The 18,712-nt window shown below is 51.8% G+C and overlaps 1 protein-coding gene across 4 annotated transcripts in view; it reads left to right on the forward strand.

Annotated features, from left to right (window-relative positions):
* The window catches only part of PPP6R2 (protein phosphatase 6 regulatory subunit 2), a 60,290-nt gene that overhangs the window by 18,253 nt on the left and 23,325 nt on the right, over positions 1-18,712 (forward strand). For 2 of the 4 annotated variants that reach the window (XM_053919851.2, XM_045187042.3), the window contains 3 exons: positions 8,831-8,944; positions 9,296-9,538; positions 13,704-13,890. In XM_053919851.2, the coding sequence (XP_053775826.1) occupies positions 9,312-9,538; positions 13,704-13,890 (414 nt within the window). In that variant the 5' untranslated portion in view covers positions 8,831-8,944; positions 9,296-9,311. Of the gene's footprint in view, positions 1-3,499; positions 3,576-8,830; positions 8,945-9,295; positions 9,539-13,703; positions 13,891-18,712 lie in introns of those variants that run through there. The other 2 variants (XM_053919849.2, XM_053919850.2) reach the window with 2 other exon arrangements.

Consider the following 18,712-nt stretch of genomic DNA (forward strand, 5'->3'; position numbering starts at 1 on the left):
AAGATGAAAGAATCTGAATGGAAGAAACACAACTTGTTATTCATTGATGATGTGATTGTATGTGTAGAAAGCCCCAAACACTAATGATAAACTAATAAAATCAGTAATCACATAGGAAGCTGCTGGGTACAGAATCAGCTTATAAAAATATTAATTATCATATGCCATCAACAAACACATTGCAGTTAAAAAGTCTTACGTATAGCAAGTAGCATTATGAATAAAAAGAGCCTAGGAGTGAGCATAACGAAAGATGTGGAACCTCCGTGGAGAGCACTGTGAATTTTTAGAGAAATTAAAGAAGGCTTGAGTAAAGAGACAGACACACCCTGGTTTGGGATTGGAAAACTTAATATTGTATATGTGCCAATTCTCCCAAAACTGATCTAGAAATTCATCATAATTTCAATCCCAAAACTCAAGAGGTGTGTGTGGGCTCCAGAGGGTGGAGCTGGTAAGCTGACTTTAAAATTATGTGAAAATGAAAGGGTCCTTGAAAATTGAAGACCTTTTTGAAGAATTCCAATGTGTTCTATGGGGGGAAGACCTTGCTGAGGCAGCGTTCTGAAAGCCCGGGATACTGGTGTTCTTTGTGTTAGCACCGTCGCTGCAGTCCAGAGTCGCCCAGGTCAGTCCTGGCCTCTTTCACTGCGTGCCCTTTCCTCACGAGCCCCAGGGGGTCTCACCCTGCTGGTGTGGAAAGGATGGCCACTCTCGTCTAGTCTGTGTGTTGTTGCTGCTGTTGGTGTGGCTCATGTCTCCCCCAACATACAGGTCTGAGCCAAGGGATGGCATCTGCTGATGGCAAGTGAGTGGTGGTCAGGAGGGAACGCCGGGCCGCGCCACGCCCAGGCCTGCCCAGCATAGGGCTCTTCACGCAGGCAGTCACAGCACGCGGCCTGCACAGGCCTCTTAGCCTCCTCCCCTCTTGCTGTGCTTAAGATGCGCAGCCACATGGACACGTACTAAAACTCATGTTAAGAGGGGAGGGAATGAACCCTCGTTGAGCATATAGTACATGTCAGTGATGTCACATTCTTCTTTCATCCATTCAGTAAGTTCAAGTATCGGTTGAGCACTCATTAGATGCCTAGTGGGTTTTTTTTTGTTTGTTTGTTTGTTTTAATTTTAAAAGATTGTATTTCTTTTCAGAGGGAGGGGAGGGAGAGAGAAAGAGAGGGAGAGAAACATCAGTGTGTGGTCGCCTCTTGTGCGTCCTGGCCCACAACCCAGGCATGTGACCTGGCTGGGGATCCAACCAGCGACCCTTTGGTTCTCAGGCCGGTGCTCAGTCCACTGAACCACACCAGCCAGGGTGATGCTTGGTAACTCCTCTGTAACCTTTTGAAGAAAATGTGATCATTTCCTAGGTGAAACAGATAACGCTCAGGGAGGTTAAGAAATTTGCTCAAATTATATTAAGGTGCAGACTGAGATGTGCAACCAATGGTCCCAAAGAGCAGTGGCTTAAACAAGGTGGGGCTGTGTATCTCTCTCAGCAGCAGTCTGGTCTGGTGTGGCCGCCTGCCTCCACCTCTGGCTCTCAGTTGTGGAGGCCGAAGGGTTGCTCTACCTCTCGCCATCTCCCAGTGGGCAGAAGGGACAGAGGGTCCCAGGAGCTCACACCCAGTAAGGCCCGAGGTCCCACCGTAACTTCTGCACTCATCCCTTTCCCAGAGCTGAGTCACCTGACTGGAGCTGGCTGCGAGGGGAGGGGGGACAGTGAGGGCAAAGGAGGCGGCCAAGTACCCACGTGAACCTCTGTGCTGTTGAGGGGACAGTGAAAACTGGGCTCAAGTAGACTCTCCCACACCTGTCGAGTCACATAGATGGGAGCTGTGACCTTGGCCTTGTGTTCCTGTCTGCTCGGCTCCTTGCCTTGCTTGTCCACTGCACCCCACGGCCATCTCAGGAAGAGCCAGCCTTTCGGAACATGTAGCAAGTTTGACTGGTTGATTTGGTGAGCCCACAGAGGGTGCCAGCTGCATGTCCAGCCTGGAGCTATGGGCCCATATGTAAAGGGGCTGTGGGGTGCAGCCTGGCCCTAAAGGAGCTCACAGTGTGTGCTGGGGCCCTGCAGGCTGAGCTCAGGCCTCTGCACAGGGCGTGGGCAGGGTTTGCAGGTGGTTCAGGCTTGCTTTGAACACATGAGCATAGGCTTGTGTGAACTACTGTCTGTATAATCATTTTAATTCACCTCTCTGTCAGTGGTTATTTATTCTTTTCACTTCTGATTTTGGATTTTCATTCATCTGTTTCAATTAGGCCATTTTTTGTCATCGCCCCCACCCCCGCCCATTTTGACACGGTCTCGTTTGTTGATCAGCTGATTGTACAGACACTGCTCTCCATGGACTCCCATCTCCATTTTTTCCAGGCCAAGTAGAATCCCAGTGGTGTGTGGGTGAAAGTTTGACGACCAGCTCTTTGGGAGAGTCAGAGAGCCTCCTGGTTTGTAGCATTTATTGATTTCTAGTGCAGACAGTTCTGTCATGTTTGATTTAAGCTGCCCCTGAAGGTGGGCTTGGGAGAGGCGCACCCTCAGCTCTTGGGAGCAGCGTGTGCCACTCCAGCCCCCACAGAGCCTGTTCTCTGCTGCAGGGCGACCTTGTGTCTTTCCTTCTCTCTCTTGCAGTCAGGCTCTGTGCAGATGACATGTGCGGGCCACTCTTCTCTGCTCTTTAACTGGGTATCACAGCAGCTCTGCTCTGCGAGACAGGGATGCTCAGTGTTCCCAGTTTACAGGCGAGGAGACCTAAGTACCAGAGGTCATTTCCTGGCTTCAGGTCACACTGCACCGCAGATCCAGGACTTTGATTGTAAGTCCTTCAGATTCTAATTTCTCTTAGCAACAGTCTGCACCTCAGAGTGTTCTGTTGTGAAAGGCTCCGTTTGGGGCTGGCGGCCATATGGCAGCATTTCTCTTTGGAACCTGCCTTCTGTCTGATGATCCTGCTAACCGGAAAACCTAAATAGAGAAGCAGAACTTCAGGCTCTGTTTGGTGGCTGTTGGATAGGCATCTGAAAGGTGTTGGTGATACTTTGCTTGGCATTCCAGAGAGACTGCTGGGTGGAGGGTGTTGTAGGTGTGGCAGGAATCCTTCTGGTGCTCAGTGTCCTCTAGGGGAGCAGGAGCCTGAGAGCCCTCCCTGCGGGGGAGGCCAGCTAAGAAGATGCGGACATTTCTGCAGGGCAGCGAGTGGGTGCTGGGATGTGAGGAGCGTTTGGAAGAGACGCAGGCAGTATTGCCTGGGAGCAGCCCCTTTGACGTACGTGGAAGGTAGCTCTAGCTAAAGGAGAGCCGTGGCAGTGAACTTGTCAAAGAATGCCACAGATGGCAATCAGTGTTTCTTAAAATGCATAGGTAGCTGATGGAAACAGAAGTATTGTTTCACAGAGATTTTTGACTTAATGGTGTTACAGAACGTACAGATAGGAGCTAGTGAGCTAATGGTCTGAAAAAGGGTGAAGAGTAACCTAGTGTTATTTCCCACGTCAGGGTGGTGGTAAACCGACAGAGGTTCTCAAGTGCTGGTCTGTAACACTGGCGACATGAACAAAATAAGCATAATGAGGTGAGTTTTCCTTAAAAATATATTTTCTCAAAGTGAGGCCTTATCCTTAATCCCAAAATCGTGGTTTCCTTTTTTTTTATATTTACAAAGTCATTATTTTCTGAAATTAAGGTAATTATAGAGGTTAGTATATTCTTTCTTTTCCTTTTTCTTTAATGATGAACTTTTAAAAAGAGATTTTATTTATTTACTTTTAGACAGAGGGGAAAGGAGGGAGAAAGAGAGGGAGAGAAACAGCGATGTGCAAGAGAAACATCGATTGGTTGCGTCTCACACGTGCCCAACTGGGGCCTGGCCCACCTAACTGGGAATCGAACCGGTGACCTTTCGGTCCACAGACTGGCACTCTGTCCACTGAGCCACACCAGCCAGGACTTTTTCTTTTTTCTTTTATGTCTCTTTTTTTTTCCTCGCTCTCCGTGGAGCCAGTCCTCACACCCCACTGCTGCCCTGTCACCTGCACTTGTGCGATGTTCTGAATCCTTTGATGTCAGTTCACTGTCGTCACAGCATCTCCACCAGGAGTAGATTCCATCTCGAGCAACCACTTTCTGCTCACCCGTAAGCACCTCCTCATCCTTTCAGTTCCGTCAGGAGCATGAGAGCGGAGCGACTCAGTCCCATCTTCAGGCACCGCTTCCAGCTCTAGCGCTCCTGCTGTCCTCACCGCATCCTGAGTTACTCCCCACTGAAGTCGTGACCCCGCAAAGCCAGCCCAGGGGGTTAGAATCACCTCCTTCCAAACCGTTGTTACCGTTTTGACCGCTTCCCACGAATCACTAATGTTCTTAATGGCATCTCGAATGGTGAGTCCTTTTCAACTGATTTTGCCCTGATCCATCAGAGGAATCACTACGGCAGCTAAGGTTTAGACAAAATGTATTTCTTTTCTTTATTTTTTAAAATTTCTTAAATAATAAGACTTGAAAGTCAAAATGAGTCCATGGTGCAAGAGCTACAGAAAGGCATGAAAACAACATTCATCTTGCCCATCTCCATCGGAGAGCTCTTGGGTGACCAGGTGCACGGTCAGTGAGCGTAAGATGTGGGAAGAGCCCTGTCTTCCGAGCAGCGGTCTGCACCGTGGGCTTCCGTCATTCGGCAGATCGTCCTGTGCCCAGGTGAGCTGTCACCCAGGCTCTGGTGTCCATCTGCGGCCCACAGGCAGAGCGCATGAGCGCATTCCTAGAGCCCGAGGATTTTTGGGTGGTAAGCGAGCACTGGCTTCAAGTTAAAGTCACGGCTGCACGAGCCCCTCGCAAGAGAGCCAGCCTGTCCCTGATGCTGTGAAGCCAGCGGGGACTTCTCCGCTCCAGCTTTGAAAGTCCTGGGCGGTGACTCCTTCCGGTGCGAGGCTGTTGAGAAGTCGGTTGAGGAGCAAGGAGCGTAGCCGCCTTCATCAGCATCTCAGTGGACCTGCTGAACACCTGCTGTGGCTTCCACTCGGCCCTCGCTGCCTCGCCCGGTTGCAGAGACAGCTTCTCTCCTTGAGCCTCATCAGCCCGCCTCCACCAGCTTCAGACGTTTCTCCCACGGTCTCCTCACCTCTCCGCCTTCACAGAATTGAGGAGAGTGGGGCCTTGCTCTGGAGTGGGCTCTGGCTCAAGGGAATGTTATATCTGGCTTGATCACCTGCCCAGACCACCAAAACTTCCTCCCTGCCAGCAATACGGCTGTTTCTCTTTCTGATCACACGTGCGGTCACTGGAGTAGCACTTTTAGTTTCCTTCAAGAACCTTTCCTTGGCTTTCACGACTTGGCTAACCGTTTGGTGCAAGAGGCCCAGCTTTTGTCTTATCTCGGCTTTCCACACGCCTTCCTCACCGAACCAATCGTTCCTAGCTTTTGATTTAAAGTGAGAAACATGTGACCCTTCCTTTCACTTGACCACTGGAGGCCGAGGTGGGGTCATTCGTTGGCCCGGTTTCAATCCTGTTGTGTCTCGGGATGGGGAGGCCCGAGGTGAGGGAGAGAGACGGGGGGACGGCTGGTCAGTGGGGCAGTGAGAACACATAACATTTACCCCCCAAGTTCATCGTCTTCTGTGGGTGCAGTTTGTGGCTCCCCAAAGCAATTACAGTAGTAACGTCAACCAAGGTCACTGATCACAGATCACCGTGATGATGAGACAACAGTGACAAGGCTTGAGATATGGTGAGAACGACACTGAGCACAGGCGGTTGGGACAGTGGTGATGAGAGGGTCTCTCGGCCCCGGGCTGCACAGCCCTTGAGCGCGTGTGCACGTGGGGTCTGCCCGGCAGTCAGGCGGGGTTGCTGGTGTTGCCAGGGGTGATGCGGGGCATCATCAGGAAGACATAACAATCCTGAATATTTATCCACGTGACAAAATAAATTCAAAATGCATGAAGTGAAAACTTTCACCTCAAAAGGAGAGGTAAATAAATCTGCCGTTAAAGTTGAAGATGTCAGTTCTCCTCTCAACTTTTGACAGATGTAGCCACAAAATCAGTGGATTTTATCTGTTATGTGAGCCCTGGTCCCTGTGCCTGTGCCACATCCCCAGGAGGGGCCATGTCACACACTACGTATGGCCCATGCCGGCCAGCCCTGCTGGGCTTTTTGTGGCTTGCAGACTGGCAATGGCTTGTGTATTTTAAAGGGTCGTCAGGGAGAAGAAGGAAAAGGACATGCAACAGAGACCCCATGCCACCTACAGAGCTGAAAATATTGACTGCTTAGCTCTTCCCAGGAGAAGCCTACTGACCCCTGCCTAGACTGAATAGCAGTGTGTTTAGAGGAGAGAAGCCACATCAGCCTGCTCTTTGAGCACAACACAAGTTAGAGTATCAGTCATGAAGACCAGTTGGAAAATCCCAAAATAATTAGAAAACTAAGCATTATACTTCTAAATAACCTAGAAGTCAAAGAAAAACTAGGGAAATTAGAAATATCAAAACCTGTGAAATGCAGCTAAAGCAGTACCTGAAGGAAACTTTTAGCTCTACATGCTTATAATAGAAAAGAAGTCTGAAAAGTCAGTGACCTAAAAAGCTTCTACCTTAAGAAGCTAGAAAGAGAAGAACAAATTAAACCCAGAGTATGCAGTAGAGAGGAAATTACAGAGACAAAAGAGGAAACCAGTGAAATAGAAAATGGTCAACTAATAGAGAAGAAAACGAAGACAAAAGCTGGTTACTTAAAAAAAGACCAATAAGCCCTGGTTGGTGTGGCTCAGTGGATTGAGTGCCCGCCTATGAACCGAAAGGTCGCTGGTTTGATTCCCAGTCAGGGCACAAGCCTGGGTGCAGGCCAGGTCCCCAGTAGGGGGCGTGCGAGAGGCAACCAATCAATGTATTTCTTGCATAAGGATGTTTCCCTCCCTCTCTTCCCATCTTTCTAAAAATAAATAAATAAAATCTTTATTTAAAAAAGGATCAATACAATTATTAAACTTTAGTTTCAGTGATGAAGAAAAAAAGGAGGATAGGCATTACTAATACATAAGAATGAAAGGGGTGTTGCTATAGGAACGACTTGACATTAAAGGTTACAAGGTCATATGAAAAACTGCATTTGATGAATCCTTCAGCAATGCCAATTACCAGAATGGAAGCAAGTAGAGATAGAAAATACCTGTTAAAGAAGTGGAATTCGTAATTTGAACCATCACCAAAGAAAACCTTAGACCCTGGTGAAATCTGTCAAACGTTTTAGGAAGAAGTGATGCCAGTCCTGTGTGCACTCGGACGTGGAGGAAGGGGACCGTCCCCCGCGTATTGCGGGAGGGCAGCACTGGCTCTGCACCCAGGGGCGTGGAGGCGGCACGGCGCCTCCATCAGGCTGGGCAGAAGAGGAGCGTTTGCATGCTGTGTCTATCCTTCCTATCTTTTAAAAAGGTTTTAGTCTGTGTCTTTGTATTTAAAATGATCTTTTTATACTCAGCATATAGTTCTTGCTTTTTTAAGTCTAGTCTGACCATTTCTGTCTTTCGGTGAAATTCTTAATCCACGAATGCACTTTCCATATGGCTGAGTTCATCCTCTGAGTATGGGGAAGCACATGCAGGCACTCCAGCTCTGTCTGGTGGGCAGGTGGGATTCTGTCAGGGGGGCTTGTTGGAGCACGAGAGCGAGTGCAGGATGACTGGGGGGGGGGGCGGGGGGTGTTCCGTGTCCTTGTGGCCGGGGTGGGTGCAGCAGTGGGGGTTGGGGACAGCCAGGGCCTGGCAGCCCCTGTAAAGCAGCCTGGTGCATGGAGGGTGTCGGGGCCCTGGCAGGTTTGACGTGAGATGAGAGGAGTATAAAGATGTTGGCAGCTTGGAGAAGGGAACCTGTGCCGCAGGGACAAGAGGCTGCCGGAGGGATGGCTGGACGGCGACGGACATGTGGACAAGTGGGGCTCGTTCACATCACGTGGGCAGGTTTACTGCTCTAAATCCAACGTGGAGGACCCGTGCCTTATTATCGTGACTTCGCACGTGACGGTTCTTATAGCAGTGCCGAGATCTGTGGTCTTCTGAGCACAGGTTTCCTTTGTGAGAGACCCAGGCTTTGTGTTTCCCGTTCTGTGTCCGACGGGGAGCTGGGCCGCCGCCCGACAGGTGAGGCCCCCCGCACTGTCCCGGCAGGGCCAGCAGGGGCCTGGGCTGGCGTGTGGGACTCGGGGGAGGGGCTGGGTTGGTAGAATGTCTTGCTGCCCAGTGGTGTGTGAGGGACGTGGTGGTTTCAAGGACGACCCAGGGTTATTCAGTAAGGCGGGAATGGTGAAAGGAGGGGCTGGCGAGTAGGGGTGGCGGAGGAGCAGAGGGTCCAGCGAAACAAGCTGACTTGAGTGACTTGCTGAGCTTGCGTTCTGTGAGGTGTTCTGGGTTCTTTTAGGAAATGGTCAGCCAGACGCAGCCACGAGAGGAGACACAGGAGAGTCTCAGGGAAACAAAGGTGCTGCACGCACAGGTCCTAGAGAAGGAGGCCCAGTCCTCATGCAAGGACAGGGGCAGAAGCCCCAGGGCCGTCCGGGGCAGAGGCCTGCTGTTGGCGTTCTTAGGCACAGCCCTTATGGGGTCCCATGGAGGAAGAGGCAGGGTCTGTGCGCAGGGCAGGCTGGCTAATGTGAACAGTTCCAGCGGGTACTATGCCACAGGGTGGTTCCTTATGGCCTGGCCTGGCCCTGGAGTGAAGGCAGGAGTATTGCCTGGGGGGTGGGGAAGGGGTGGGCATAGGGGAGGAACCACTCTGAATGGACATGTGCAGAGGGTCACGGGCCTGCCCCTGCTGGGCCCTTTGCTGTCTCTAGGAATGGACCAGTCCCAGGAGGGACTGTCTGTCCCCAGCCAGAAAGGAGTTCTGAGTTGCCAGAGCATCACATACAGAGAACCGGAAGTGTACACGGTACAGAGACACCAGGCAGGTGTGTCCAGTGCTCACTCAGCAGGGGCCAGATGCTGGGGGCAGGGCTTGTGAGTCATTACCTTTCTTGGGGTGGAGGGGCATTCAGGTCTGACACGAGGGAGACACACCTCCTAAGGGAGCCAGGGAGTGAGAGCACCCCGGAGTGCCAAAGGAGAGTACAGAAGGTGGGTCAGCCAGCAGGGAACCAGAGCTGGGATGTCCCTGCTGAGCTGGGAGCCTGATCCAGACAGGTGTGGTCAGAGGTTCCTGGGTGTGGGCCTCCTCCAGCGCAGGCCCATGTTGGGGACAGGCTTCCTGGACTTTGCGGCAGAATTGCTGGGAGAAGTGACCCTCTTGGGCTTGCTTGCAGCTCGGTGGCCGTCACCATGTTCTGGAAGTTTGACTTGAACACCACATCCCATGTCGACAAGCTGCTGGATAAAGAGGATGTGACACTGCGGGAGCTGATGGATGAAGATGACATTTTGCAGGAGTGCAAAGCTCAGAACCGGAAGCTGCTGGACTTCCTGTGCCGGCCGCAGTGCATGGAGGAGCTGGTGAGCCTCGTCACCCAGGAGCCACCCCTGGAAATGGAGGAGAAGGTCCGCTTCAAGTATGTGCTGGGCAGGGCTGAAGGGAGGCAGCGGGGGTGGGGTGGGGTATGTGTTTCTGATGGAGAAGCCATGCACCACTCCTGTGGGGCTGGGGTGTGACTTTTCAGTCTGGGTTATAGTAAGTTATACGGTGCGTTGGACTCTTTGGAGGGAAAATATGCTGGAAGACAAAGACAGACCCCACGGCAGAGCTGCAGGTGGAGTTGCAGCGTGAGCCTGACAGACGGACGGATGGACAGGGACTGTGGGAAATGCTTCACTCTGGGGTCCTGGGCTCATGGAAACATGTTGTTAGTGACCAAGCTGTCCCACTCGAGAGTTGACTAGTCTGTCACGAGAAGACAGAAGGGGGGGCTGCTGTGGCAAGGGCGTGGGATGAGGGCGTGTCAGGACAGACAGGCAGCCGGACAGCAAGTGGTGGGAGGTCTTAGAACAGGGTCAGCAAACCAAGACCCTGCAGGTCACATCCTGTTTTTGTGTGACTTGCAAGCTAAGAACGTCTGTTTTTAAATGGTTGTTACAGGTGAAAATGACGCTGAATTTTCATTTCATTGTTCACAAATAATGTCTCTTTGTTGGAACATTAGCATACCAAACCCTGTGCTGTGACCAGAGACCACCTCAAGTCTTCACCTCTGCCCTTTACACCTACTGTGCTGGACCCTCAAGTCAGGCCAGTAGGACAGCAGGAAGTGCCTGGGGTGGGACAGTCGCTCCTTTGGGAGGCAGAGGACTGGTCTGTGGAGGAGTCAGGGCTGAGGTCCCTGCGATGCACCTCCGTGGAAGGTCACAGAGAGGCCGTCATGCGTGGGATGCTCCTAGTCGATGCGTGTGGCCTCAGCACCACCATTCCCAGCCGCCATCCCTTTCACCCTCTCCCTCCCTGGTGTGTCCTGTTGGGTGACAGGCTCTGTGGGCTCCCTGTCTAGAGGGCATTGGTGACAGGTCTGACGGAAGAGAGCGGAATCAGGCAGAGGGGTCCCGGGGCCGTGTCAGTGAGCCAGGAGCGTTTTCCAGTCTGAGTGTCTGGGAGAAATGAGCACCAGGTGCCAAGCGAAGCAGACTGAACAGGAGGAGCTGCTGACTGCAGGGGAGGGAGCCGTGGAGGTCAGCAAACGTGCCGGGGGACAGAGGCCCGCTCAGCAGTACGCTCTTCACCTGCGCACGCTAAGGCACGCGCCGGATGTCGGGTTTCTCACTCATCGTGCTCAGTGCCCCATGGGTCCTTCTGGGCTGTAAGTTTGTGGCCTTCAGCACAGAGAACTTCTTGTATTATTTCCGGGGCAATTTGCCCCCCCCCCCGCCCCCAGTTTTCCCTCTGTTTTATCTGGGACATCATGTAGGTGTTAGATCGCCTGTATGCATGCTGTTTTCTTCAAATTTTATCTTCCTGTCCTTTGATTTAAAAAACGTTCTGCTATCATTTTTAATTCCCAAGAGGCCTTTCTTGTTTTCAGGTATTTTAAACACAAGCCTCCAGTTCTTGTTCATGGCTACTCGCTCAGTATGTGGTTTTGGGCAGTTTCCTTCTGTCTGCGCGCTCTGTCTCTGCTCCATGTGCCGTGTTCTCTGGTGGTGGTTCGATCAGCCCTGTGCTCCTGCTGAGAGAGCCACTAAGGCCTGTGCAGTTTGGGGTCTGTATGGGGCTTGCTCACTATGCTTCACTGGGCGACAGGTGCCGGCCACTTGGTTAGGTGACAGCTGGTTGACTTTTGTCTCTGTCCCATCAGTTTCTACAGAGAAGAATCCTTCCAGCTCCTACCTGTGGGAGGTCAACCCAGCAGCACCTTGAGTCCAGAAGAGGGGCTGGGGCACCCCAGTGTTGTCTGGGCTGGGCCCTGCTTCTGGACAGGGTCCCGTCACCCCCTCAGCTGTGCCTGGCAGTATGAGTTGGGAGCTGCTCTGGTGCACTTCCTCCCGGGGACGACGGAGCCTCTGAATCCTGTGCCTGTGCCAGCACACGCCCAGCGAGGGAGGGCGGGAGCGTCCCCACTCTCCAAAGCTTCCAGGGAGTCCCCCCACCCCCACTCAGGCCTCGTGTTTGGTTATCACTCTCCCAGGGACTTCCCTGGGTGTCCGGCTGTCCTCTCTGGGCCACCACTTTCCATCCTCCAGGCATTGCCAGCATCATGTCCCCTCCGTGCCTTTTTTCTCTGCATCATTGGAGTCACTTTGAGAGGGAATGGTGACAGACCGTGTGCTTGGTCTGCCATGTCTAACTGGAATTTCTCCTCTTTGTTGTGAATTTTACCGACTAGTAAAGCAGTCCCCTTTTTTGACAACTCATACAAAAATACTGATAAAATCACAGTCCCTCTTCCTAGCCGTAACCCGAGGGAGTCAGGGCAGTGTGCACACGTGGGCCTGTGCGTGCAGACAGGCCTGGGCCTTCCTATTGGCTCTGCAGGGCTTCCCGGAGGGAGCGGCGGTGCTCCTCTCCGGGCCCAACTCTGCCCTGCACTCAGCACATCTTCTCTTGCTTGAAGGCTGGCGGACACCTCTCTGCCTGCTGACATGGGGCTTTGCCCCATCCGCAGTGCTGCTGCCCTGGCCCTCCTGCCCTGCACTCTGAGCACGCTCTCCATGGCCTCCTGCTCCTGGTGGCCACGCGCTCTCCGCCGTGCTGGTTGTCACTGCTCACTACACAGTAGTACTGAGCCACCTTGTCTGATCCTTGTCCCAGTCCCCAGAGGTAGGCACTGGCCACCTCTCCCTGGGACTGGCCACACCTCTGTCTGGGCTCCTCTTAAGCCGGGGCCTGCCTGTTAACTGCCCACTGCTGGGCCTCCATGAACCTGCAGGGCCCTCGCACCCGCTGCACACATGGCCCTGTCTTTCTGTGCCCTAGGAGGCGCTGTCTCTGGACTAGTGAGGAACACTGCTCACAGCCACACGGAGTCCCTCCCTGCCCCTCCATGCTTCAGCAGCTGTTTCCTGCAGAGTCTCAGACCTGGGCCCCTCCAGCAGGTCCACAGCGACCACTGGGCTTAGGCCCGTGTTCAGGCCTGTGTTGGTGGCTAACAGGCAGGAAGATTGTAGTGGCTGATCTCGACACTGCCCGGCTAACCTTGACACTCCTCAGCTTCACACACAACCTGTAGGGAGCTGAGTGCTCACACCTCCATGTTCAAAGGAGGAAGCCCAGGCACAGAGAGGTGAGGTCATGTGCCTACAGCTGAACAGCTTGTCCCTTGTCGTGCCAGGTGTGTGCCAGTCAGCCTACAGGGCGCTCCCCCGCCAGGTCCCTGTCTTCTCTGGGCATGGCTGCCTCCCTGCGTTCCCACGTGTCCCCCCAGACACAGCACTGGGCATTATGACTGGCACTGTGGTCACGGGCTCTGACCTGGACACGGCAGGATGTTTGGTAGGCAGTCTGTCCCCGGGCACAGCAGCGAGCCCACATGTGTCTTATAGGAAGGCAGGGAGCCAGTGATGGCATGGGGTCACTTATAATGGGATGAGGGTTATTTTGTAGCTGGTCATAGTGCATTGCTTACAGATGTTGGTGTCACTTAGTGATAATTTGCCTGCATAATACCTCCTCACCAGTACTGCATGGTAAGCTTCCGTCTAGGGACAAACGGCCTGTGCTTTTTTTTTTCTTTGATCTGTCACCTGAGGATATGTGCACTGACTTTAGAGAGGAAGGGAGAGAGAGAGACAAAGAGAAACATTGATGCAGGAGAGAAACATCAGCCTGCTCCCCTCCCCACATGTCCCGACCAGGGATAGAACCCGCAACCCAGGCTGGTGCCCAACCGGGAACCAAACTAGCACCCCTTGGTGCATGGGATGATGCTCCAACTAGCTGCGCTGCTTGGCCAGGGCTGGACCTGTGCTTTCTGATACGTAGGGACAGGAAGCGCAGAGAGAAGACGGAGGACAGAAATGATGGGGAGCTGGCCTCAGTGACTGGTGGTTGACAGGTGGTTAGAGGCCCGGCAGGCCCGGAGAGAGTACAGGGTGCGAAGGGCCAGGAACGCTGACCTAGCAGTCAGAAATACCAGCTGGTCACAGGCTTAGTGCGCTTCTGTTCTGCTCTGAGGCCTGCCAGTGTTTGCTCTCACCAGTGGGTCTGCTCCCACGGTGGCAGGTTGTCGAAGTGGTATCCCGGGGTTGGAGAGGTCTAATTTCACTTCCAGTCACTGGCGTTGTGCCCTCCAGGTACCCGAACACGGCCTGCGAGCTGCTGACGTGCGACGTGCCGCAGATCAACGACCGTCTGGGGGGCGACGAGGCTCTGCTGGACCTTCTGTATGACTTCCTGGGCCGAGAGCCACCTCTCAACCCCCTGCTTGCCAGTTTTTTCAGCAAGACCATTGGCAATCTCATCGCAAGAAAGACGGAGCAGGTACAAAGTCTGCCAGGCCCATGTGGTCTGCGGGCTGGCCTGGCAGTGCCCACAGAGCTCACTGTCAGCCGCCACGGTGCGGCCACGTCAGCAGGCTGTGGGGACAGTGTTCCCAGCCGTGTCGTGGGACTCAGTGGGGCAGTGCGGACTGCTGATATGTGAGTTGGAATTTGAGTAAGAAAGTGGCTTCCCAGGAGGTATTTCTGCTGCTGGCTCTGGATAGTAGCACTTCCTGCCATTCCTGGGAACTGTGCAGGACCCGGGCTAGGATGGCTCGTCCTGTCGCCAACCAGTCCAGGGACGTGCCTGAGTCGTGGCAGGGTTGTAGGATGTCCATCCTCTGAGGTCTGTTGTCCCTCTGTGTGGATGGCGGTGTCTTTGTCTAGGGCACTTATTGTTTCAAGGCAAGTAGGAGAAAACTTCTGTGAATGCAGTGAGTGACTTTGTTTCACTCTGCCGACAGTGGTCTTCCTGGGGTCTGTGTTGCCTCGGTGTCACATCCTAGCTGACACGTGCTCAGGGCCGTCCACTCTGTAGACGCACTGAACAGGGCCAGGGCAAGAGCCGATGCTGACACCCAGCCCGGCTCCAGCCTAGAGCCAGTCTTTCGTCTCGTGCCCCCTGCCCACCATCCCTGGTGGGTTATTTCCAAACAGTTCCCAGTGGGCATGTCACTCCTGTAAACGTTTCAGTGTGCGTCTCTAGAATGGAAGATGTTTTTCTCTTAAATGTAACTGTGTAAACTAGAAGGAGGCAAGACTTTGTTAGTAAGCAGATTACATTATCATACCTCCCAAAATACTAACCATAATTGTTTGGTATCATCCAGTAGCCAGGCAGGGAGCGAACCAGCATGGAGTGTGTGCCTGGAGCCCCGCGGAGGTGCAGCCCCAGGCAGGGTGTTGCTGACGTGAGGAAACTGTTGGCCTGTTGTGAATCTTCAGTGGACTGTCTGCTTTCATGGGGCTGTGAGTCCTAGCTTTGCCGGGACCTACAGACGTTTTCGGAAACGGGCGGAGTGTGAAGGGAGAGTTGTGGCAGTAGTGGTGCTTCTGGTTCAGTAGTGGGTCACAGTCCCAGGAGTAACAGTGCCCCTGGGGTGGGGCCTGTGCCAGAGCTGAGGGCTGTCCTGGGCCCCAGAGAGCGTCCGGTCCAGCCCTCTGGCCCACGCCTGCATGTGTGTGTCCATCATCGTAGGTGTGCCTCTGCCGCTTTCAGATGTTGTCTGGGTTTCCTGCTGCTTGTAGCACTTCCCTTGTCCAATAACATAAACTGCACCCTTAAAATATGTGTTCTCCGCTGACAGATGCGATACCTTTGTGTGGAATTTGAGCAAGACAGAAATCCAGGAAACAGCCTCCCGCAATACTCTGGAGGCCACCAGGTTCCCGCAGTCCTCTCCTGGGGTTCAGTTAATTTGCTGGAACATCTTAGGGAACTCAACCCACTTACCTGCTGGATCACAGATGTATTACAAAGGCTCTAAAGGGTTCGAATTGTCAGCCAGTTGCGGAGATGCATGGTGTAAGGTCCCTAATGAGGGAGGTTGGGGTCTGGCCCAGTTGTGCCTGGAAGTGCTCCCAAACAAGGCCCCATGGGTCCTTCGGGTTCTATGGAGGCTTCGTTGCGTAGCTGTGAGTGACTGAGTGGAGGGCCATTGGCGAATGAGTCAGCCTCTAGCCCCTCTTCCGGCTGGATAGTTGGGATGGGTCAGCTGAAAGTCCTAGCTCTCTAACCACATGGTTGGTTCCTGCTGGTAACCAGCCCCCACCCTTGGGCGGGGTCCAGAAGTCACCTCATTAGCATAACGAGATACCTTTATCACTCTACACTTGGGAAATTCCAAGGGTTTTAGGATCTGTGAGCCAGAAACTGGAAGGAGGGGTGAATAAGTATTTCTTATAGACCCTACTGTCACAACCAGAGTGATTATTCCTCCATGTTTCCATAGAGGCGGCCGTCAGGGGGAGGACCTGTGGCATTTTCTGGACTCCTCATTGCAGAGTACTTCAAACCCAAATCAGAGACTGATTTGTGAAGCCCCATGTCTCTGTCACACAGCTAACAAGTATCTGTTCATAGGCAATCTGATTTCTTCTGTACCTCTTATTTCCTACCGCCGTCCCAGGTGTCATCCCACTTTATACATAAGTTTCTCAGCACGCGTGTCTGCAGGGAAAGGTCTCTCTCCACAGTCACAGGCCCGGCTCCTCTCCACTGCTGTGCAGGGCAGGTGCACCGCCTTCAGTCTAACCGCCCGCCCACGGAAGGACGCTGTGCTTGTTCACGCTTCCTCTGTCACAGGCCAGGCTGCTGTGAGCCTGTGTGCCCAGTCTCCTGTGTGGGTTGTTCTATTAGAAGTGAGTTTCTTGTAGAAAACAGTTGGTCACGTGTTTTTATCTACCTTGTCACTCTGACTTTAATTGGCATATTTAGGCCATTTACATTTAATATAATTATTAATATGTTGGGGCTTATAGCTCCCATTTTATTTGTAGTTTTTGTGTTTATTCCCACTGCTTTTCATTTCTCTGTTTTCTTTTTTCTGCCTCCTGTGAGTCACTTGACCATTTAAATTTTTTCATTTTGATTTATCTGTAGTGTTGGTTAGTATGTCTGTAAGTTTTGAGTGGCTAGTGATTATACATTCCTAACTCAGACACACGTGTGGTCTTGAACAGATGAAGCGAAAGTGGCTGAGCAGCAGCAGCGGACAGTGGTTCCTGTCACTCCACTTCCGCACCCGCCTTCCGTGCTGTCAGTCTTTTTGTTTTAGCCGTTCTGGTGGGTTTATGTGATACAGTGTTGTGGTTTTAATTTGCATCTCCCTGGTGACTACTGAGGATGAGTAGCTTTTCTTATATTCATTGGCCTTTGGGTAATTTCTTTTGTGAAGTCTGTTGTCCATTTCCTGTTAGGCTGTCTCTTCTCTTTTTGATTTGTAGGAATTCTCTATATTTTGTGGATACAAGTGTTTAGTTGATTTTCGTGTTGCAAACATCTCCCCCACTTTAGCTCACTTTTCTTATTTTCTTTACTCTCTTAATGAGCAGAGGTTCTGATTTTCATGTAGTCCAATTCAAAAATCTTTTTATTTATGGTTGGTTTTTTGTTGTTGTTGTTGTTTTTCTGTTAAGAAACCATGCCTTGTCTGGTGTGGTTCAGTGGATTGAACGTTGGCCTGCAAACCGGAAGGTTGCTGGTCCGATGCCCGGTTGGGGTGCATGCCTGGGCTGCGGGCCAGGTCCCTGGTTGGGGGCATGTGAGAGGCAATCGATCAATGTATCTCTCACACATTGATGTTTCTCTCCCTCTCTTTCTCCCTTTACTCTCTATAAGTAAATCAATGAAGTCTTAAAAGAAAGAACCCTTTGTCTACCTCAAAGTCATGACAATATTCTTCTGTGTTAACTTTTAGAACAGGGGTGTCAAACTCATTTTCACGGGGGGCCACATCAGCCTCGCAGTGCCTTCAAAGGGCCAAAATAATTTTAGGACTGTATAAATGTAACTACTCTTAACTGTTAAGGAGTTGAAATTACATTCGGCCCTTTGAAGGCAACTGTGAGGCTGATGTGGCCCCCGGTGAAAATGAGTTTGACACCCCTGTTTTAGAAACTTCATTATTTTACCTTTCATACTTCTATCTATAATCCACCTGGAATCCACCAGGCATGTGCCCCAGCTGGTGTGGCTCAGTGGATTGAGCACCAGCCTGTGAACCAAAGGCTTGCTGGTTCAATTCTCATTCGGGGCACATGCCTGGGTTGTGGGCCAGGTCCCCAGTAGGGGGTGCACAAGAGGCAACCACACATTGATGTTTCTCTCCCTCTCTTCCTCACTCCCTTCTCCTCTCTAAAAAATAAATAAAATCTAAAATAAAAACAATGCATATCCAGTTGACCCAGCACCCTCTACTGATAAGGCAAGTCTTTCTCAGTTGCTTGACGGCGCCCCCTTGTCATCAGCCAGGCAATAGCGTGTGTGCGTGTCCACTTCTGCCCTTACCCTGCACCGCCGTTCGGGTTGGAGCTGCACCAGCAGAGCGCTCTCTCAGCTGCTGAATCTTTATGGGTCTTGATATTCAGTAGAGCTAGTCCTCTTACTTTTTTTCTTCAAGATTGTCTGTATTATTTTTTGCCTTTTGCATTAGTTTAGAAATAGCAGATTTTAGGATAAGTTTGTCAGTGTCCACATTCTTCCCTGCCCCTCTCCAAAATCAAACAAAAATCAGAAAAAACAACCTACTGATATTTTGATAAGGCTTGTATTGGCTATAGGTTAAGATTGACAAATTATGGCCCATAGGCCAAAACCAGCCTGTCATCTGTTTTTTTGTAAATGAAATTTTACTGATAGACAGCCACGCCTGCTTATTTGCATATTGTCTGTGTCTGCTTCTGTTACTGTGACGGAGTGGCGCGGTCAGGGCCCTCCGGTCTCCCTCAGTGACGCGTTACACACCCCTGGCAGCTGGCAGTCTCACACACCGTTCCTCAGGTTTCCTCTCGGGTAGTTGGTGCTCCCATGTTTTTCTAGATAGTATCTTTTTTATTAAGATTTTTATTGAGATATTTGTAGATTTACATGCAGTTGTATGAAATAATAGGAAGAGACCCTTTGAGTACTTGGCCCGGTTTCCTTCCGTGGTGACATTTCTCAAGCAGCAGTAGAATATCAAACCCAGGATGGCGACGTGGGCGCACTTCACTGATGTGACTCAGGTTTCGCTAGTGCTCCTTGTCGTCATGGCGTGTGTGTTAAATTCTATACGTGTTATTACCTGTGTCGGTTGGTGTCTCCACCATCGAAGACGAGACCC

Source organism: Desmodus rotundus, chromosome 3 (assembly GCF_022682495.2).
Source record: "Desmodus rotundus isolate HL8 chromosome 3, HLdesRot8A.1, whole genome shotgun sequence".
NCBI lineage: Eukaryota > Metazoa > Chordata > Mammalia > Chiroptera > Phyllostomidae > Desmodus > Desmodus rotundus.